At 41.4% G+C, this 23,345-nt stretch overlaps 1 protein-coding gene and 2 non-coding genes across 3 annotated transcripts; all 3 read right to left on the bottom strand.

The window, feature by feature from the left end:
* Positions 1–271: 271 nt before the first annotated feature.
* On the bottom strand, positions 272–345 carry trnan-guu (transfer RNA asparagine (anticodon GUU)). The gene has a single exon. It is a non-coding gene; the product is annotated as a tRNA-Asn (tRNA).
* A 1,184-nt stretch (positions 346–1,529) lies between these two features.
* On the bottom strand, positions 1,530–1,603 carry trnan-guu (transfer RNA asparagine (anticodon GUU)). Its single transcript has one exon. It is a non-coding gene; the product is annotated as a tRNA-Asn (tRNA).
* A 1,238-nt stretch (positions 1,604–2,841) lies between these two features.
* On the bottom strand, positions 2,842–23,160 carry gba2 (glucosidase, beta (bile acid) 2). The gene is made up of 18 exons (XM_026162281.1): positions 22,736–23,160; positions 21,942–22,609; positions 16,952–17,043; positions 16,569–16,684; positions 14,428–14,646; positions 13,427–13,666; positions 13,143–13,245; positions 11,774–11,927; positions 10,349–10,474; positions 9,826–10,010; positions 9,446–9,550; positions 9,241–9,348; positions 8,705–8,856; positions 8,491–8,597; positions 6,258–6,400; positions 5,921–6,036; positions 4,844–5,035; positions 2,842–3,595 (listed from the first exon to the last, which is right to left on the bottom strand). Exons 2-18 carry the CDS (start codon positions 22,133–22,135, stop codon positions 3,395–3,397), a joined length of 2,553 nt encoding a protein of 850 aa, XP_026018066.1. The 5' UTR covers positions 22,136–22,609; positions 22,736–23,160; the 3' UTR covers positions 2,842–3,394.
* Positions 23,161–23,345: the final 185 nt, after the last annotated feature.

Below are 23,345 nucleotides of genomic sequence, written 5' to 3'. Positions count from 1 at the left end.
TGGTTATAAAATGGTTATAACATGGTTGGTTATAACATGGTTATATGGTTGGTTATAACATGGTTGGTTATAACATGGCAATAACATGGTTGGTTATAACATGGCTATAACATGGTTGGTTATAACATGGTCGGTTAAAACATGGTTGGTTAAAACATGGTTGGTTAAAACATGGTTTTAACATGCTTGGTTATAACCTGGTATAACCAACATAACAGTTGCACTGCACGTTTGTGCAGCGTTCTCCAATACCTGACAATAACAGTGATAACGCCCCTGGGTGGGCTTGAACCACCAACCTTTCGGTTAACAGGCGAAAGCGCTAACCGATTGCGCCACAGAGACTGATTGTTTAAAATATGTGACTGGTGGGTAATGAACTTGGCAGTAAGAATGCAGTTGCGGACGAACAACACCACCCGAAAGATGCATATCACCCTTGATAGAACGGTTGACTGCGTTCATCAAATGACCGTCCTGATTATAACTGGTTGATTATAACATGGTTATAACATGCTTGGTTATAACATGCTTGGTTAAAACATGGTATAACAAACATAAGTGTTATACAGTGGGGCAAAAAAGTATTTAGTCAGCCACCGATTGTGCAAGTTCCCCCACCTAAAATGATGACAGAGGTCAGTAATTTGCACCAGAGGTACACTTCAACTGTGAGAGACAGAATGTGAAAAAAAAATCCATGAATCCACATGGTAGGATTTGTAAAGAATTTATTCGTAAATCAGGGTGGAAAATAAGTATTTGGTCAATAACAAAAATACAACTCAATACTTTGTAACATAACCTTTGTTGGCAATAACAGAGGTCAAAAGTTTACTATAGGTCTTTACCAGGTTTGCACACACAGTAGCTGGTATTTTGGCCCATTCCTCCATGCAGATCTTCTCGAGAGCAGTGATGTTTTGGGGTTGTCGCCGAGCAACACGGACTTTCAACTCCCGCCACAGATTTTCTATGGGGTTGAGGTGTGGAGACTGGCTAGGCCACTCCAGGACTTTCAAATGCTTCTTACGGAGCCACTCCTTTGTTGCCCGGGCGGTGTGTTTTGGATCATTGTCATGTTGGAAGACCCAGCCTCGTTTCATCTTCAAAGTTTTCACTGATGGAAGGAGGTTTTGGCTCAAAATCTCACGATACATGGCCCCATTCATTCTGTCCTTAACACAGATCAGTCGTCCCGTCCCCTTGGCAGAAAAACAGCCCCATAGCATGATGTTTCAGAGATTCCAGAGATTTTCCTTGTTTGAGGTGACCAAATACTTATTTTCCACCCTAATTTACGAATAAATTATTTACAAATCCTACCATGTGAATTCATGGATTTTTTTTTCACATTCTGTCTCTCACAGTTGAAGTGTACCTCTGGTGCAAATTACTGACCTCTGTCATCATTTTAAGTGGGGGAACTTGCACAGTCAGTGGCTGACTAAATACTTTTTTGCCCCACTGTAACAGTTGCACTGCACGTTTGTGCAGCATTCTGAATTACCTGGCAATAACAGTGATATCGTCCCTGGGTGGGCTTGAACCACCAACCTTTCGGTTAACAGCCGAATGCGCTAACCAATTGCGCCACAGAGACTGACAACACGCAACCCACAGGTGTCGAGACTGGACGGGGGACTGGGGGAGGGTGTTCCGGTCTTTTTTGGTTGTTAACATCCAAAAGCTCTAACCGATTGCGCCACAGAGACTGACAACCCGCAACCCACAGGTGTCGAGACTGGACGGGGGACTGGGGGAGGGTGTTCCGGTCTCTTTGGTTGTGGGGTATACGATTTTGCAACAGAGACTGAGTGAAGCCAAGCAGGGGCGTCGAGAGAGGACCGGGTGGCTAGATGGAGGTGCTCTGGTACTTCCTCTCCATACCGCCTTGATTGTTTAAAATATGTGACTTGTGGGTAATGAACTTGGCAGCAAGTATGCAGTTGCGGACGAACAACACCACCCCAAAGATGCATATCACCCTTGATAAAACGGTTGACTGCGTTCATCAAACGACCAAGTCTAGCATTGAGAGTATTGTGAAACAACACTATCGCATTCTGAGGCAGCAGCTGCACTGCACATTTTTGCAGCGTTCTGCATTACCTGGCAGTAATAGTTATATGGTCCGTGGGTGGCAGTCAGTATGCAGTTGCGGACAAACAACACCAATCCAAATAAGCATATCACCCTTGATAAAACGGTTGACTGCGTTCATCAAACGACCGAGTCTAGCATGGATGCTATTGTGAAACAAAAGCAGTGCTTTTTCAGGATGCAGTTGCACTGCACGTTTGTGCAGCTTTCTGCATTACCTGGCAATAATAGTGATATCGTCCCTGGGTGGGCTTGAACCACCAACCTTTCGGTTAACAAGCGAAAGCGCTAACCGATTGCGCCACAACATCCAAATGTTAAGGAGATGAACAACCTAAACACTTCATCCAATTTAAATGTGCATCCTTTGAAGCAAAAGGTGAGAGGCTTTAATCAAAAGATGTTTCAGTAAACATGTAAATAAATAAAAAAATAATTCTGTTTTAAAGATATACCCAACTATACTTAATTAAAAGGAAAACAAATATCTCCTTGTATGTTATTCAGTCATTTATTCAGCATGATTGTCATGAATATTCTATTTTTACAAAACGGAAAATTTTGCTGCCACATTTATATACTGTAGATATAGTTGGTCAACATACAAGAATGCACCAAATTCTATATAAAAAAAGATATATATATATATATATATATATATATATATATATATATATATATATATATATATATATATATATATATATATATATATATATATCTTTTTTTTTTTTTTTTTTTTTTTTTTTTTCACTACAGGCTTAATCTCCAAAACCACTCATCAAAAATTACACCACTTAGTACAGCAATCAAGTTGGGATGAAGGGAGGGGATAAAGAAAATCAGATAATAAACATGTTGCAGGTATTATAGCCATGACTGTGAACAGCGAAGTGTAGTGTTTGCTTTTTTATGTGTATGCAAACAGTATTTTGATGTTCTGTAACAAAGTAATTTGTTTAATAGACACAGGCTATGATTTATTCATTTATTTTTTGCTATTACCTGGCTAACACTTCATACACAGAAAGAAAATCAAATGTGCTTGCCTAACAATATGATCACTATTTCACACCTACTGTCTTTGTAGAGGAAAATGTACAATCCGGTACCATAGCCTCAAACATTTACAGTGAAACAAACTTGGGAAAATTTAATTCTGGGTCTGTAAACAGTTAAACAGCACCTCAAAGTGTCAGTCCAGATCAAAGTGGTGGCTACAGCAGAGTTTCTAGGAACTCCTGTTCCCTCCTGTAATGACTCGGGTCTTAGTTCAGTATGTGACTCCAGTCTAAGCTGTTGTGGTCTGATCCTTCTGTGAAGTGTTCAGGGCGAGCTGCATGGCCCAAATGCTCAGAGGCCTCATGTAGGCTAGAGAACGATAGATATTCTTCTCACAGTAGGCTTCTGGGGTCTGAAAGGCCATGCCCAGCTTCTCCCACACCGTCCGGTAGCAGCCCTCCGCTGTACGCATACCTTCCTCCTGCATTCCCTGAGGAAAAGGCAAATAGTTGCAGGCTTGAGGTAGTGTTTAATTCAGGATCACAATATCTCCACAACTTTAGAAACACCCACACTGTCAAGTATTATCAAGTCACTTTTAGGGTAGTAAATGTTAATTGTGCAGCTTGTACCTCAGTCACACATGGCTAGAAACTGATGGGCAACCTCTTGTCACTATGTAAATCACCATCTCCTGAGTGGATGGCTATTGGTTGCTGGGTATGGTCACAAAAAGGGCCCTGCAACAAAAACCTAATGATTGCTCTGGCCTCTAGCAGATTTTCACGGTTGCCTGAGAAAGGCACCAACATATCTGAAAACACACACTGAGCAGGAGTGAAACTAAAGCCCCTTTTTCATTAGCACTCACTTGGATCGACTTGGCACAGGTTGCCACAGTTTTAAGGGTTTTCCATTAGGTGATAGTACCTGGTACCAGGTACAAAAATAGTACCTGCTCAGACAGGATTCTAAGCAATCCGAGCAGGTAGAACAACATGACAACATGTGATGTTGTCAGACTCCATGCCACAAAAATCAAAACCACAATTTTTTTAAATGGCTACAAAAATCAACAACAACAACACCACTTCCACGGTCCCTCCAGCAATCGCTCTAGTGACTAGCGGTTGCCAGGGGGTTGCCGACCAGTCTTTAGGCCTGTGTAACTGAGACATTTTCATAGAAGACACTTAATTGCCTCTTTGCTGAGATTTAAGTAAAAAGACTGCATTAGAAATCAGGAAACAATCACATGAATCAAAAAGTATTCCATAACATAAACAGGTTTCTGCTTTAACAGAAACCCGTTTATCAATTCCAGTAACTCCTTAGCTTGTTATAAAAGCAAGAAAAAAGCACTTCACGTGTTTTGTTGGGGAAAAAAAGAAAAAAGAAAGAAACAAAAAGAAACAAAAAAAAGAATTTATGTATTTTGTGATCGTCACTATATGATTATTTTATTTTATTAGTTATTTTGAGCTGGTATACACATTCACCTAACAAGCAAAAGATCCCTGGTTTGATCCCAGGAGGAGACAAATCCCTTTGGAGGTTGCATCAGGAAGGGCATCCAGCATAAAAATCCAACAAATCAAACGTGTAGGTACATATGATCCCTGCTGACTGAACAACTGTCCAGTGTATCCATGACCCAGAGTGACATTTTGAAAATGCTGCTTTTAAAAAAATGATATAAGAAAAAGAGAAAAGATGAAGATTGATAGATCGATCATACCTCATGGATCATTGTGGCTGCCAGACCGTATACAACTCCAATCCACACTTCATCAGACTGAACACTGGAGCGATCAGGGACTCCTTCAGGGCGCATGCCATTGACTGCCCCCATCTGGCCTCCAGCAAAGCTCATTACATTCAAGTCAAACACAGATTTTAGTGCACTTTGGATCTTTTCTTTTGGAAAGGCCTAAAAGAAGAGAAGAAGCAATGATTAACCCATATAACTTCCTTCAGAAACATTCCTCGAGTAACATACATGTATTCTGGAGTCCCGCAGACAGAAAAGACATGATATTATGTTTTATTTATTTGCAATTGTACTTATTTTTAATTCGTTTTTAGGGAGTTAGTACAGTGCAGGCATTACAATTAAAAAAAGAAACCATTAAAAAAAAACCAACATCTTTTGATAGTTTAAATCAATAATGTAAAGTCAGAGCTGTTGTGGCTTTTCAGCTACAAAATGTGTCAAACTTAGGCCTAGTCATTTAATGTCAAAACCCAAGCGTTCCCTTCAATCTTCCGGACATAAAAAGACATTCCTCCCATAATAGCTTCTCTTCATGGCATCCTGTTAAATTCAGAATGGAATTTAAAATATTAAGATTAAAAAAAAAAATCTTGAATAGAAAACTGAAAGTTGATTCTATTCATCTAAATGTAGAGTTTTTAGTGGGAGAAATCACTAGGATGAGTGATGAAATATTTCATCGTGAGCCTGGTTCTGTTGGAGGTTTCGTCCTGTTAAATGGGAGTTTTTCCTTCCCACTGTTACCACAGAGATTCGTTTGATTGTTGGGGGTTTCTCCAGTATAAAGTGGCTTGGAAATGAAGTTTGAACATTTTTAAACTCTGAATGAGCTTTACTTTAACAACAGTTTCCAGCAAGGTGTGATTTTTCCAGAAGGATTAGGAAAGATTTCCTCCACTCTGGTGTACATGTTTCAATTTAGCTCCTCCCACATTAAGCTTGCAAAAGTCTAGAGCACAAAACAACAATAAAATAATAAACACATTTTTACAAACACCGCTCTTGAACTGAACACTAATGCTAGCTCAATAAAAGACTTGCCTGAAATTCTCCGTCTCCCAGCCCAGATGCTCTCAGGAACCAGTGGCCAGCACACTGGTCCGACATGACACTGTTAGAAAGATCTCTCCCACTGCTGTCATAGTTGTAGTATTTGCCTGTGTTTGATGGGATGAGAAACAAAAAGGGAAGTCACTTTAGGTCTTCAAGCAGTCCACTGTCAAACATTATTTAAAAATAGCTAAAGACAGATGTGACATCTTTGAATTACTTTTTATTACCAGCCTAAGAATAAGCATTTGTTTGTGCATTTTATCATCATCACTGACCAAAACATAAGAATTACATTTTAAGTCAGGACTACATTGTTTGGACTCACCGTTCCACAGTAGTTTCTCAAAAGCAGCACTGCCTCTGTCCAACAGGTCTTTGTAGTGACGGTACAACTCCTCGCTGTCCAACAGTCTGGCCATTTTACACATCACACAGAGCGATGCCACCCACATACCACCACAGTAGGCACTAAAAATACAAATTAAAAAAAATTATACTGGAGTCAATATTTTTTTACTAATATTACTTCTTTGTTAGATGCAAACTACTTTGGACCACATAAAAGAAAAATCTGGTTATCACTTCTGATTCAGTACTTAGATTTACCCAAAACCTTTGCATGTAAAGCCAAAATATCTGTCTCTAAATTTTATTCTCACTATATTTGATTAAAAGCCAAATTATTACGAATATGCTTAAATTACTGATGGTATACAAGAGAAACCTGGTCTGAGTAGTCTCAATTTCTGTTGCAACATTCAGATGGCAGGCTCTGAATTTGGTGTAAAAAGCATGGAAGGCAGGCATCCTCTATGTATCATATTTATTTTATTGCAGAACAAACCATTTCCTGGGCTTCAATCAGATTGTTGAGCTATATAAAATTTGGAGCACAATTGATTCTGGAGATATGTCCAAATGTGCAGTTCTTTATTGAAATAGCTGGGAAGTCCCAGGAGTTGCCCTGCGGGCAGCCCTGTGGAAGCACTGCTTTCAAGATCACCCTTTGGTAAAGGTATTACCCCTAAGATCTACCATTTAATGCAAGATCAGATAGCTGACCCTCTTTCCAACGTTAAAGGTTGCTAGGCCCAAGATCTGGCAGTGGACATTTCTCCAGCTGAATGGGAGTCATGTCTTCATAATATTATTACCATGTATAAGGAGATAGGCAGCAGATTCATCCAGTTAAAGATAATCCACAGGTGGTATTGAACACTGCAACAGTTGCACAAATGAACCTTGATTCCTATGGACAATTGCTGGAGATGTGATGGCCAGAGTGCCTTGATTCTACATATTCTATGGAGCTATCCAGCACTTTGGGACTGGTGGGAAAATATCCTGGAGGTCATTTTCAGTGTTCTGAAAAGAACATTTCGCGTCTCACCAAAACTTTCCATGGTTAGTATAACCATAGAACATTGACTGCGACTTCTCCCCCCATATAAAAAAAGCATCATCCTGCCTCTTACCAAGGCTAAACGGGTCTTGCTAAGACCAGGAAAGACCAGGAAAAGTGCCCCCTTCCTTTGAAGAATGGTTAATGACGTTGGTTAAACATCCTACGAAAAAGTGACTCATGGTCTGTTAGACAAACTTTATCAGTATAACTGTATTTGGTCTCCTTTCACCAGCTGGCTTTCTGAAACTTGAGGTACAGAATGAAATACAAGTTTGATAAATGTTGATTTTCTTGTTTTGTTTACATCTAAAGTTTAAAATAAAAATGTTGAAACAAACAAACACAAAAAATCAGCATGGAAGGATAGCTCCATCTTGCCTTGTATCAACAGTTCAGGTTGCTGGTGGTGTACCCAATTAAGTGTTTGGCCAGTATAAATTTCAAAATTACTACTCCTGAATTCATCTTGCAAAACAAAACAAAAATCAACAACTTTCAAGATTTAAAAAAATGGACTAGTACATCTGATGTGTGTTTAGTACTTTGCCTACTTTCTTTCAGTGTCATCTTGAAGCACAAAATTAGCAAGTGAAAAATAAAAACAACCTTATTTTCCAGCTCAAATGAAGCCAGTTCAGATCTGTGAGGAGCTTCTGCATCGCAGGTCATCCCTGACCCCCAGTTTTCAAGTACAAAGACACATCATTGATGTGATACACATGTGCAATAATGCTATTATGCAGCAATAGGCCTGGGCTGCTGTGTTCTTACTTGTGTATAAAGACATTCTGTCTGTTTATACATCACTCAGCATTTAATCATTAGTTATTATTAATCTCTGACTGTCTTCCACAGTGTGTCTTTTGTCTCGTCTCCCTCCTCTCATTGCTAACTGCTTACAGCAGATGGCTGCCCTCCCTGAGCCTGGTTCTTATGGAGATTTCTTCCTGTTAAAAGATTTTTTGCCTCCCCTTTTCATTTGTCACCAAGTGGTTGCTCAAAGTGGGTCATCTGCTCATTGGTGGTTTCTCTCTATTACTGCATGGTCTTTACCTTAAAATATTCAACATTTTGAGGTGCCTGTTTTTGTGATTTGGCATTAAGTAATAAAAATAAAACTGAATTGACATGACTTTAATTGTCCAACTCTCACCTTGGTCCAGTCACTATCCAGCCATCATAGGTCTGGTCAGCATATCCAGAGTTCTCTATTAGGCCATCTCCATCCAGGTCAAATTTCAACTCGGACTCCATCACTGCCTAATAGATAAACAAAAAAATTTAATATACATCCACCTTTGTATGCGATGTCTAAAATGAATTATCCTTCGCAGTCAGTGTAATTAAGAATATGTCACCAGTTATACCTGGCAGATGGGCCACATGTCCTGGAGGTATTGCCTGTCCTGGGTAAGATGAAAGTCCCTGTATACCTGCAGGACAAACTTCAGGTTCAGGTCCTTCCAGTGTGCGGTGTCATGAATGAGGTAGGCATTCACCCTCACCCAGGGCTCGTCATCTAAAGAAAAAAAGTTTCAAGAAACGATAATAGAAAGTGTCAGGAAGATGATTTTAATTCTGCTAAGGGCTGAACTGAAAAATAACTGCCTAAAAGGTACTCCAGCCATCAATCTTTTATTTATTTTTTTAACAAGAGCACTCAAAGACTGCAACTCCCCGCAAAGGGCAAGGAAGGGGTATACTAAAACTCTGGTATTTAAGATTATTTTAATACAATACAACAATATCATCCGGTTACAACATGACTGTGACATCGTCGGGTGTCATATTTAATAAATAAAGTGTGTTGCACAGCTCTCTACATTCCATTTCATAGACATGCTGCTTCCAACAGGCCTTTGTTGGAAATAAAATGTAAGTAAGGTTTTTGCTTTTGTCATACCTGGGTCTCCGATGTCATGAGGCACCACATTTTTGGTTTTGATGGGAGAATACTGTCCGCTCATTAGGTGGAGTCTCTCCGTGAGGTCTTGCTGAATCACACTGCCAGCTGAGAAGAGGGTAATGCTGTAAAACTAGGTCTTAGGATGGCTCTTTATGAAACACACAAGCTTAAGACCACAGATAAAAATGCACACTACACTCACCAATGTCGTACTGCAAACTCAAGGCAAGTTTGGGCCACAGCATGATAAGTGCAAAAGAGGCGTAGAAGTGCACATCATATGTGTTGTACATTCTGTACTCCTGACCTGGAAAACAGGTAATGTGTGGTCAAAGCACAAGCTTATATACATACACACACACACACACACACACACACACACACACACACACACACACAAAATAGCCCAGACTGTGAGAGTAACATAAAACTGGAAATGTTTTGTTTAACAAAAAAACAAATGCTAAACTGTAACACTTTTATGTTAGTATGCACTTAATTAATTGTTACCATCTACATGTCACAGTTGAAGGATATGAGTTTCATTTTTCATAACTTCCCTGCACCCCTTTTCTTGCCTACCTTCTAGGTAAGCGAAACGTCCATACTCCTTGATGACAGTGGGTTGAGCTGGCAGACCTCCGTCCTCGCTACGTATGCCGCCACTGATGTCAACATCCTCCATTATCTCCGTCCACACGGTCCCACCATCCGCCACAAAGTATAACTCGTTAAACAGTGCTGACTTATACCAGGAAGGTAGAGAACTGCAGCGCATGAGAGACATAGAAAGTAAAAAAGTGCTTAGCTACTGAGGTTCTGAACTAATATACCACATTTATTTAATATTAGCTGTAGATGTTTCTGACCTGCAAAGCTTTCAGTGCTATAAAATCTAATTTTAGATAAAGCTAGTTAAATATAGAGCTCAACAAAATAAAATACACTATGACAAAACAAAGAGCCCAATAAGGAAGAAATTGTACTCAATAAATTCAATGAAGCAAATTAAAACACCACAAATGGCTTTCTAAATATACTACAAGAAGCAAACTCTGCCATTAAACTGTATCTGTCCACAGTGCAATAACGGGCAATAAAGCACCTGTCCTGCAGTATGGGTCTCTGCCACTCCTCAATGCTTTTCTCCCACTGCTTGTAGTGTGTTAGGGCATAATGGCTGAGTGAGGGGGATGCATCTCCTGTGGTCCCAAAGTAACGAGTGTATCTCCTGCAAACAATAAAAAAAAACAAAAAAAAAAACCAAGTTTCAAAATCCTACACACTCATCAAGACAATCAGTGTGTGTGTGTGTGTGTGTGTATTTATTAGGGCTGGGCCATATCATACCGTTCACGGTAATACCGGTATAATGTTGGGCAACGATGAGAAAATGAAATATGGCGATAGAATATGGGTAGAACGCGCATGCACAGTGCCTTTGTTTTCATACGCACATGGCGGCGACGCAGAATGAGAAGAGCGAAAGCCGGTCGTTGAATGAAACGGATGAACCAGAATTGGTTTGTAAAAATGCTGCAACTTCAGTGGTGTGGAACTGGTTTAGCTTTCGTCCGTCAGATACACAACAAAGCACTATTTTTGGTAGAGCATGCTAGCGGGCCGTCGTTATTACCTTGTTTTTTGGAAAATACGGCACACTTTAAATCAATCCTTTGATTTTTCTGAAAATCGACAGTGCCCCTTACCTTATAATCCCGTGTGCTTTATGTATGAATTCTGGTTGTGTTTAATGACCTCGAAACGATTTTATGTACACGGCGCTCGAAAATCTGTCAAACGTTTCAGTACGACTTTGCTAAGCTACGAACCCGCACCACTTGATGGATTGTCGGAGCGTTACAGCCATCGTAGGCAGGAGCCTTGCAGAGTGATACGTACTGTGCTTCAACATAATATTACCGTATTGTGTGTATAACCTCTTTTTAAGTTTTGTGGATATTATACATGGTTATGCTGAGGACATGTTGGCCAATTCCCACTGGAAATGCCTTTTGGTTAAACTGTCAGTAAGGAATTTGCATTTTAAAATTTTTATATAACTTTAATGCACATAAAAAACAGCTGCTTGTTTAAGTGAAAATACGTTGATTTTTTTTTTTTTTTGCACAAATAAAGTTGTGGAGTTGTAAAGTACTTTGTCTAGTGTCAATTATATCGTCAGTTATATCGTTATCGCAAATTTTCAAATGTATATCGTGATAAATATTTTTGGTCATATCGCCCTGCTCTAATATATATGAATGTATATTTTGTTGCCCATCACCTTCAGAGATGCTTTTTTGCTGTAGTTATAATAAATAAGCAAAATTCAAACAAGCTGTTTTACATTTAGCAACAGCAAAGACTCACAACACAGGAAACACGCTAAAAAGATAAAGTGCTTCTTTACAAAGTAGCCCATAGTTGAAAAATGCAGTATTAAGCCTTCCAGCACATTTTGGTGACATTTTTGTCTTTTATAAAAGCAACATACTGTCTGTGTATTTCCTTTTTGTGTTTGAGCTACCTCATGTGCCCCTTCTCCCGAGACCCAAAGGTAATTTTGGGCATGTCCCAGGCCAAGCAGAACTCCAGTGAGTTATGGCCCTGAGCTGGCACCGAGCAGCCCACAGCTACTGCCGCAGCTACCTTTTCTCCTTTAACTGTTGGTGGACTGGATCCTGCAGAGGGAAGACAGACAAGAGGTTAATGACTTGTTGTAAACTCTAATATTTCAGAGATGACTTTAGAGAGAACGAAAATAAAATAATATAATTTGTTTTCAGTGTCTTAAAGTAATTTTGTGTTTTTTTAAAGAGAGAAAAGTAAAGAAATGACAGCAAGTGTGAGAAAAGATATGAAACTAATCCAGGGTTGTACTTGGAGGACTGGAATGTGGCTTTAGAAGACCATTTGTCCTACAACCATACATGCCAACCCTCCCGATTTTTCCGGGAGAATCACCAATTTCAGTAACCCTCCTGAAAATCTCCTAGAGCCACCGTTCTCCCAAATTTCTCCTGATTTTCCACCCGGAGAACAAAAATGAAAAAAATGAAAAACCGTATCCCAGAATTCATTCATTCATTCATCCCAGCCAATTCCAGTTTCCAACAATGGCGGAAGCTACTTAGTTTTAATATTACTATTATTTGTTCCTGAGTAAATCGGTTTGGCTGAGATTAAAGTTATTAGATTAGATTAAATAAATCTTTATTAATCCCTCAGGAGGGTTCCTCCGGGTTTTCACACAGCTGAATAAACGTCAAACAGAAAACTGATTAAACAGAAGTGTAAGATAGTCGAGAATTTACGTCAGCGTCCGGTTATATTTAGATAGCAAGGAGCTCCACCAAGAGAGCTCATGACGTAATTCTAAAGGCGAGATCGTCACAGTCACTCACTACTGGCCTACCCGGCTTTCGGAGGACCCGGCCCACTTAGACCACAAAGGCCGGGTCCACAGGTGGATGCAGCCTCTGAATTTGGACAGCCCCAGCTGGGGGACAGTAGGCTAATAACGGTGACATTTAACTTACTTTAAAAAAAATTTGTATATGTGTATGCATATGTATATGTATGCCCCTCCCCTTCTTTTTTGAATGTCTCCCTAATTCTGAGGTCTCAAGGTTGGCAAGTATGCCTGCAAAGATGACTCACAATTTAATAAATAACTATAATCAAATAAAATTTGATTCACACACTACTGTTTTCTTTCATTCCACATCTTTTTAAGCTACTTTAAATATGGTTACACTAAAATCTATAAAACATTTTGTATTCTCTTTCACTAATTTTAATGCCACAGTGGAGATTTATTTAGCATTAATCTTGTTTCATTCTACTTTTTAGACATCCGTCTCCTCTCTGCACAGTATATTTTTCTAAGTGTTGACCTGTAGGAGAGTCCAGCCGTCCATCATCGATGAGGTCGTTCCACAGACTGAAGCAGGGTCCCTTTGGACTGAACGCTGTCTGGTGGCTGATCTCCCTGTCAGACTGGTAACGTGCACACAAACACACTCTTGTTGGCAAATCTAAAGATTAATACTCATTAATACCAACAGATTACATTTCCAAACAACAGAGACTATTGTTAAAAGTCCAGAGTTCATTCCCAGGGAAATACTTGTACGCCTATTTAGCACAAAAACCTTCTTACAGCTGCTAAAAATCATACCTGCTCTCGGGCTGCGATGCACAGAGTGTAAGGGTTCACTGCAGTACAGTGATGAAGTAGGACCCCAGACACCGCCTCCCCCTCCTTCTCCAGGTGAAATGGTTCATTCCAGTGTCCGCCACACTTGTCGTCCTTTTGTCCTGATCCGTTGACCATGGTAAACATAATCGAGACATCAAGATCGTACTCGTTCTTGTTCTCTATGTCCCACACCAATACTGCAACTGGGAGACTTGAGTCCTGAGAGGATGTAGATGTAGATGATGAGTTAACCTTAACACATCAGTATTATTCCTTATTAGAACATATAATCTGCTAATGAACATCCTGTTCATCCGTCTTTTTATGCGTGGTTTCACTGTGCAGCACCTGTGATCATCCCCGTTTGTTTTTTTATAAATACCGTGGTGTGGTATGGTGTAGTTCAGCAGTCCCCAAGCTTTTTTGTGCCACGGACCGGTTTAATGTCAGACAATATTTTCACGGACGGGCCTTTAAGGTGTCGCAGTTAAATACAACAAAATAAAATGATACGACCAAGATAAAAACTGTATTTTGTAAATATAATAATAAGCACAAATTCACTGTGTAATTGTGTAACTTTATTAGCAGCGTCCTCCTGAAACACGCCAACAACACTGAGAGTAACATCCTCTTCTCTGAGCCTTAATGCTCTCTGGTCGCTATGGTATCATTTTGAAATAAATATTTACACAAGACACACAACTACAACACAGGAAAGACCGAGGGAAACAGAGTTAACGGTAAAAACTCTGAAAACCATAAATTTCCCACCCGAGCCTCAAGTCTCACGGCCCAGTACCAAACAACTCACGGACCGGTACCGGCCCGTGGCCCGGGGGTTGGGGACTGCTGGTGTACTTGATTTGTTGGGTAATAGTGGACTTTTTTTAAGCACTTTAACGGCAGTTTACCAGCTTTTTACCTTGTAAAAATTACAAATTGAGTGCAATAAAGGAGGGAGTTCAACTGTAGGTTACCTGATAATCATGAGGGATGACTGGGGAAATCTGTCTGCAGGTCAGGGTGACGTTCTGTCCTGGCAGGTCGTAAACCGTCCAGGCGCGAGGATACAAGGCGTGATAGAAGGCGTACTCCCCGCAGTAGCCCCAGTTCCAGCCTTGTAATGTAGGTGGACGCTCTACAGATAACACCTGCTGGTAAACAGTTTTTCCTTCACGACGCAAACACACAGTGAACTGTGAACACAGAAAAATGAGAAGAGGGACATGTTGACAGATAATCGTTTTATGGTATGTCTTTGGAGACAAAACATTTGCACAGTCATTACAAAAAAAAAAAAACTCAGTTTGTTCAGTGTTGTAGGCATTAGCCAGAGATGCCCAAATGTAAGCTATTAGTAAAGCCATAAAGTCTTGATGAGAAGCTTTTAAAACCTGGAGCAAATACACCAAACCTTTTAAGCATTTTTAAAATCAGGTTTGACTGATTCTACGAGTGCAGTTTGTTTCCCAGTGACCACTGAAGTTACAGCTCAAATATTTTTCTCATGTCATCTAAGCAAGGAAGTGCTTACTTTGTCTGCCTTGTCATTCTACATTGTGATATTTCTCAAGGCGAAAGTGCTCCCAGCTGCCATTTGCACACTGAGATGAAGACAACAATAGTGCTCGTGTAACCCACATAAAAATAAAAAGAACTGCGTCTATAACTAAATTGGAATCTTAAATTCCAACCGGAGCGTGTCTGTGAAGGCATCGTGCGTCATGACGCACGCCACGCCGCGAGGCTGCACATGCCTGTTGTGACCAATCACATTCGCGAGGCACCGATATATGCCTTCCGGGTTGTCGCCTCGAAACGACGCGGGGGAGAGGCGTTAGCGGATGGAAGCAACAGGTACGTGGGGCGAGCGCTTTTCGCTGTTTACTATCTTGGCTTGTTTTTGAATTAATTGTGGATTGCGTTCAACAGTATTTTGATACCGCCGTGGGTAGATGCGTGGGGCTCGTATGTGACATCGCACGTAGTGAATGGTGAGTGAGTCTGAATGTTTGTTTGTATTTGTAATCTGTATCAGTATGCCAGTGCTATTAGCTGATGGGATGGCTGAGGCTTACTGCATTACTACTGCTCTCACTTTATGTGGCTGTAGTTTTGTTATTTGAGATTGTCATATGTTTTAATTCATTACAATGGTTGGATATGTATTTGTTGTATTTTCTCATGGATTTTATGTGTACACTGGAACTAAAGCTAGCTTGGGAAGTTTAGATGAATTTTGCTAATAGTGGTTTTGTGATTATAGTGCAGGCTAGTGGTGCCCTGGAGAGACCACAGCGACACCACTACTTTGGATGGCGAGCTAGGCCCAACGAGCCAGAACCCCAGCTACAACTTCCTGCGGTCTGGTAGGAGGCTGCTGCGGCCTACACTCTCCCCTCTTGGTTTAGTCCCCTAAATCTCACTTCTGAGATTTCAGCTTTGGAATCTTAGTGCTGATCATCCTACTTCAAATTTCAACCTGTCTAGACTGTCATACGCGTTGGACTTATATCACTCATGAAATAAACTTTATGGACATTGTTGCCAGAGGTTGGACGAGGTTCCTGCACTGCCGTGCAGCGGATATTTTACAAGCTTGAATTGTTTTATTTTTTCCTTGTCTGCAGATTTTGTAAATATTGGTGTTTGGTAATTGCACTTTATTTTCACTATAAATAACAATTGTAATCACAATATCTGTGGTTGTACGTTTATTGTACTTCACTCACCTCCTAGAGCCGAATCTGATATCTTCTGAATTAGCCCAACTATTCATAACCAACTTAAATTATTTTAGCTTATGTACTTGCTACACTCGTGACAATAAAAACACGTGTGCGGGTTGTTCCAGTACCGTGGAGTCACACCCTCTCTCAAAACATTCTAGCTCAATGTAGTTACTGCATGAGAAAATGGATTGTACAGCTTTTTATGTTTTTATGATATCTACACCAGCTGATAAGCAGGTACTTATTTGTAAACTGAGACTCTGCCAGCAATAGGAGGAAATTATTTTCTGACTTCCAAAGAAACAAAAATGCATTGTAATCCAATTTGTTTTTGTTTTTTCAGTTCATTACAGAATTCATCCTGTCATGTCAGCCACTGTAATCACCTGATTGGGTATGACTGTTTTGTAGTGGTACATCCCAGGATTAAGTTGCCATCTGCAGAACTCCCCCCTCCAACCTCTTGTGATGGTACCTCCTCCAATGCCGCCAAGTGGAGCACCTGTAAATCAGAGAACAGAGTCAACATTGCAAAAACTGCATAATCCTAAGCAGCATGACAGGAAAGTCTACAAACACACTCGTCGCTCTCCGTGAGGTTGCAAAGTATTTCCTACTGTGAGACTTCAACAGGTTCTCAATGATCCCAATTTGTTTGCACACTATTGATCATGATTATATTTAAAGTAAACAGAACTGTGTTTTATGTTAAGATTTATCATAAAAAGTTGCAAAAAAAATTTGAGCCTCAGTCTGTAAAAACACTCACCGTAGATTTGGCGTAAGGGTTGGGCACCAAACATATCAATGAACGGAGCCTTCTTTTCCACCTGCGTCTTCTTGTACCAAAACTTTAGATACCTGGATGAACACAAGCAACAGGAATATCTAGAAATACTGAGACACTGATCTGGTTTTGTTGAAGAGCATTGATTGGGAATGCTTTAACAATCAGAGATTTAGAAAATTACCAGGTCAGTCACATGAGCACGCCTTTTCTCCTTGCTCGTTTGTTTTTGTGTTAAAGGCACCTTTTCAGCCAAAGCTGAATCAAACAATTTGCACACACCAGCATGCTGTGAGAAAAAAAGAGAGTTGTGCAACTGCTTAACGGAAGTGCCTGCAAAGGTAGTCGAAGTGACAGTTGGATTCTAGCATGTGTAAATGTGTGGGTGGGCCCGCACTTCCTTTCAAGCAAGAATACATTGTCAAATAATTAGGCCACGTTACAAAAGAATTCAAACTGCTTTCAGAGCCTGAGAGTTGAGTCATTAATCTGTTTGCACTCTGATCTAAGATCTATAGCACAAGACTGTTTGTTTAGCACGAGCCTTCGTTACATTTAACATACATTTACAGCTAAGACATCTTTATTTACGGTCTCTAGCTTTTAGCTCATTTTCTTAATGCACAGTGGGTTTTTATGCTTTTATTTTAAAAGTCAAGACTTTTGAGCCTCGAGTGTTCTTGAAGGGTCTTTGAAGAGCTTTGGGGAAATGACCATGATAAATCTGCAGCAAGCTGACGGGTTGCTGAACAAAACCAGTGACTCTGTGATCAACTCTGTACACGCTGCAATTTGTTACATTTTATTGGCTTCTCTATTTGGATGCCTGAGCACAGAACCCTCTCTGAGGGGAAGACAGCAATCAGCAAAGCAGCACCCTGGCTGAGTCTTTTATGTTGTTTGAGATATAGGCATCTGCAGTGGCAGTCATCAAAGAATACCTTTTTAAGCCAAGGTGGTGAGCCGCAGAGACCCCGATGATGGGATGTCACACAAGTTGCAAATATGAGTTTTTTAGCACAAAAGACCACCTCAGTTCTTTGTCATAAAGGTTAATGTTTTACATCGTTATGATGTCAGTTTAGGTGGTCTTTAATATAGGAAGTTGTTCATTTAAAATCATTTTCCACAGTGTGTGTCTTTTCTTCTATCTCCCTCCCCTCAGCCCAAATGGTCGCAGCAAATGACTGCCCCGCTGAGCCCATTCCATTTCAATTCCATTTTATTTATACAAAGCTAAATCACAGCAACAGTTGCCTCAACAGGCGAGTTATACTTTAAGGTAAAGACTACGATAACAAAAAAAACCAAAAAAAAATCATATGAACTCCTATGAGCAAGTACTTTGGCAACAGGACTGTTTTGAAAACACGGACTGGAGCGTGTTCGAACATCAGGACCTTGAAGAGCACACAACATCAGTGCTCTCATATATTAACTTCTGTGTCAACAGTGTCACTGTGGACAAACGTCTCCGGGTGTATTCCAACCAGAAACCCTGGATGACTAAAGAGGTCCAGGTCCTGCTGAAGCAACATGACACCGCTTTTAGATCCGGTGATGGTATGCAGTACAGTGCAGCCAGATCTGAGTTGAAAAGAGGCATCAGAGAGGCCAAGGCAGCGTACAAGAGAAGGATCGAAGACCACTTCAGCACCAAAAACTCACGACAGGTATGGCAGGGAGTTCAGCACTTAACCAACTACAAACCTGGCAATACCACGTTGACTGAGGGTAACGCAGAGCTTGCGGAGGAGCTGAACCACTTCTTCGCACGCTTTGAGGTGAAGGGACCAGAGGCAGCAGCAGCAAAAACATCGGACAGCAGCAGCAGCCCAAGCCTCATAGTGCAGGAATATGAGGTGAGGCGCACACTGAGGGCAGTGAACCCCAGGAAGGCCACCGGACCAGATGGGGTAACCGCAAAGGTCCTAAAAGAGTGTGCAGACCATCTGGCTGGGGTCATCACTAAGATCTTCAACACTTCACTGTCCCAGTCCTGCATCCCGCCGTGCCTAAAGTCAGCCACAATTGTCCCACTGCCAAAGCGTACTAACATTAGCAGCCTCAACGACTACCGACCAGTTGCTCTAACACCTGTTATAATGAAGTGCTTCGAGAAACTGGTCCGACGTCACATCATGTCCTGCCTGCCACCCACACTTGACCCGCTCCAGTTTGTATACAGAGCTAACAGATCAACTGAAGATGCTACAACGCTCCACACCACCATCTCTCACCTGGAAGTGCAGGGCCGTTACGCCAGGCTGCTCTTTGGTGACTTTAGCTCTGCTTTCAATACGATACTCCCGGACAGACTAATAGTTAAACTGCTGGAAATTGGACTTCCTTCCACCACCTGCCGCTGGATCAGAGACTTCTTCTCAGACCGTGTACAGAGAGTTAGAGTGGGGCCTCATCTTTCCTCAGCACTCAGCCTCAACACCGGCTCTCCACAAGGCTGTGTACTGAGTCCCCTACTGTACACTCTGTACACACATGACTGTGTTAGTTCCCACCCAGACAACACAGTCATCAAGTTTGCAGATGATACCACCGTGGTGGGGCTCATCTCAGGGGGAGATGAGACTGCATACAGAGCTGAAGTTCAGAGGCTGACAGATTGGTGTGCAGATAACAACCTGGACCTCAATACCACCAAGACAAAAGAACTGGTAGTTGACTTCAGAAGGAGGAAGTCCGAGCTGCAGCCTGTCAGCATCAACGGGGAGTGCGTGGAAAGGGTCTCCAGTTTCAAGTTTCTGGGTGTGCACATAGACACAGACCTCCAATGGAGCTCTAACACCTCTGCGGTCTTAAAGAAGGCCCAACAGCGTCTCCACTTTCTGAGAATCCTCAGAAAAATGGACCTGAAGAAGGAGCTGCTGACCGTCTTCTACCGCTGCTCCATTGAAAGTGTGCTGACATATTGCATCGGTGTGTGGTTCTCCAGCTGCACCACAGCACACAGAAAGGCGCTCCAGAGGGTCATCAACATGGCCCAAAAAATCATTGGACATCCTCGTCCCTCCCTGAAGGACCTGTACAGCACTCGCTGTCTCAAGAGGGCACGCAGCATCCTACGGGACTGCACACACCCAGGACACCGGGTGTTTAAGCTGCTGCCGTCTGGCAGGAGGTTCAGGCTGCTGAGGTCCCGAACAAATAGACTCAAGGACAGCTTTTACAACAGGGCAATAGCCCTGATCAATGTAAATAGTTGACCTGACTGGATACCTCCCTGGACTTTTTTAGGGGGGAGGTAACAATGTTTAAAACAATAACAATAATATTTATATTTATAACAAGGTGCAATAATAATTAATGTGCAATAATAACAGTGTGCAATACACATACACTTATTCTTCTTTTTTATACTAAGTTAATATACTGTGTTGTGTTGTTTGTTGCGTTGTGATGTGTCATATCGTGTCGTGTTGTGTTATATGTAGTGCCGACGTAGGACAGTTTTTCCAATTTCATTGTACTACTGTACTATGTATGACTGTGCAATGACAATAAAGAGTTATCTTATCTTATCTTATCTAACAGTGGGGAGAAAAAACTCTTTTCTTTATCAGGAAGAAACCTCGGGCAGAGCCAGGCTCAGGGAGGGGCAACCATCTGCGGTTATTGTTTGCAGTCAGGTGAGCTATATGAATACATTTTTAATTGAATTACAAACAACACTTGTGCAGCATTAAAATAGGAAACAGACCAGAATTATTGTTAAGGTTTCAGCCACAGAGAGCTTTCTACTTGCTGTGAGGAAGATCCTGTGCAACAGCAGAACTGCTGTGCATGACAGTGTAGTTCCAAACAATAACTTCAGAGCAGAGTTCAAACCAGAGGTAGAACAATGGTCTATCAATACAGCTCCAGTCAGGGTGAAAAGGATTTGTTAAACAATGTTATTTGAAGCTACAGCAGGGTAGGCCATTGTCAGGATTTTGTTATTCTGTACAAAAGCAAACAATGGCCAGACTCTGGTGCAGATCTATGAATGCAGACCAGTCTGTGAACCTCAACCTAAGCTGTGTGAGCTCAAACGGGCATCTTTTCCACAGTGAGTCTGAAAAACAGTCCACTGTGTCACACAGTGTGCCAATTAAGTTGTAGGGAAACTAGCTAGCTTTTCTTTTCTTTCCCAAGTCAAGGAGCAGTCCTAATGACTGGTGAGCCTCGCAGAGTCACTCTGACAGACACATACTCCTTCGTCAAGGCACATTGTCAGGATTTAAACAGTACCACAGCTGGCTGTACAGTCCACTAAAGCTGCAGAATGTACTACTTTGCATCTCAGATATCAGCAGGTTTCAGAAAAAACAGTCACTACAGGCGTTGAAGGCCAGGCTGGATATTTCTCTCTAGGTGGAGGCAACATTAAGAGCATTAAGATCATGTTTGTGGGATGGTGAATGCTTAACCTCACTCGCTGCCTTTATTGCTACAGAGGTTTTAAAGTCAAAGAGCCATAAATGACATGCACTTTGAACTTGGCACTGACCTGGAACCAGAGTTGACAGACCATAGGAAAAGAGGTTTAACTACTATATTTATTAACACAGGAAACCCTTAGAACATTTTGCATTACTGCTGAACTTGTATGTATTGCAACAAAAAAGTTCAACTTATGTAAATAAGATTTTTGTGAGCATCATTTGGGATTTTGCTCCAGAGTAAACTAAACTGATGGGCTGGGAGCACTGCAGAAGAAACTAAAAAAAATGGACTCCTGCAGCTGGCCGTCTTGATGCTTAATTTTCAGAGAAGCACCAGTAACATTTTCAGGTCAACACTGCACTTGCAGGCTTGCGCTCAGGTGTGATCTGAGAAACGTGACACTATAGTCTGATGCCTCCCATGGCTCTCCACCATGTTAACATGAATATTGTAAAGTGAATAATAAAAAGGCTGGCTGCATTGAGGTGTAACATGAAGCAGGCAGGGTGTGCTGAGAAAAAGATCTAACCTGACTCCAAGGCCGATATGCCCCCAGATGTTGGCCAGAGAGACGTCTTTTGCTTGAAAGGGCTTTCTCTTCTCCTTGAACTCGTGCGCCAGACAGATACGCCAACCTTCCTTGGGCACATTGTATCCCATTTCCTTGGAGACATACCTGCTCATGAGGTCTGCTGTGGATTTCTCACTCCACTCTGAAGTCATTTTGCAGACTTTTAAACAATGACAATGAAACTTCAGGTCTTGAAACACTTACAAGCAGGGAGTTGCCAACAACTATTGTAGCCAGAGCCAGCTTACAGTGCCCTCACCACGGACCAAAACCACTAATGTGGTAGTCAGTCACAGGTTTCAGGAGTAATAAAAGCGCCGGTGTCATTCCAGTGGGTTAAACCTGTTCTCCACTGATAAGCTCTTAAGGCTTGCTCAATGAATGAATCCAAATTTAAGTTGGAAGTTCCTGTGCCATTCTTTAGTTGTAGCATTCATCCAGTGTTTTCATATCCTCATGGGCGTCTTGATGCAACCCCCCACCCTTTGATTTCTGTTTTGGTCGACCCCCTCCCCACCCACTCCTCAGCACTGAGTCCGGATGTGGATATGCAGCTGTCAGCACCGACGGATGGGTGGATGGATAGCTGACGGCGAAATACCAGCAGAATTTTTTAGCCGGAACACCTAAGAACAGAACAAAAAGCAATGGTTAAAATGCGGCAATCACATTTACACTGTGCACATTCAGGGGGCCAACATCAAGTAACAGCCGGTTAGCTGCAACGCCGAAAACACACAATATAATCGCACCTTAAACGGTGACCACGGAACGCCTCTTTGCTTTAAAGCCGTGCAACAGAATGCGACTTTACAAGTTAGCCCGCTTCTAAGAGCAAGAGACGCATAAAAATGAGTTTGAAAATGCCAGAGGGACAGCGTTATCCATATCCAGACTCGAGCGGATCTCAGTGAAGTGCCTGTAGCTTCTGCTAGCTCGGCGCCCAGTATGCAAAACCTTTTTGCCTGTCATAGATATCGAGAAACCTTTGCCCCTTTCGTTGTCTATCAGGCATCAATATTCTCAAGCCACGTTCTGATAGCGCCCCTTTTTTTAAACTCGATAGCGCCAAGCTTCAATCAGAGCACTAACTTTTTATTAGATCTAACAGAGGAAGCGTTAACTGTTACGATTACACGGAGTAATAAATAGCAGTTAATAATGCCTGACAAAGCTGACTCTGGGTATAGTAGGAACGAGAGTGCAAGCCAAAAAAAAAGGCCTCCGGTGGAGACCATACCATTTAGACGGAAAAGGGGGAATGGAGTCATTCTGGTCTTCAACTATTCATTTAAGTTCTACTTGACACTGTATGCATGGTATAATATGAATATGAAATTCAACAGAATATTCAAAATTTTT

The sequence above is a fragment of the Astatotilapia calliptera genome, chromosome 3, assembly GCF_900246225.1.
Source record: "Astatotilapia calliptera chromosome 3, fAstCal1.2, whole genome shotgun sequence".
NCBI classification, from domain to species: domain Eukaryota; kingdom Metazoa; phylum Chordata; class Actinopteri; order Cichliformes; family Cichlidae; genus Astatotilapia; species Astatotilapia calliptera.
This window is presented reverse-complemented; position numbering and strand designations above follow the sequence as displayed.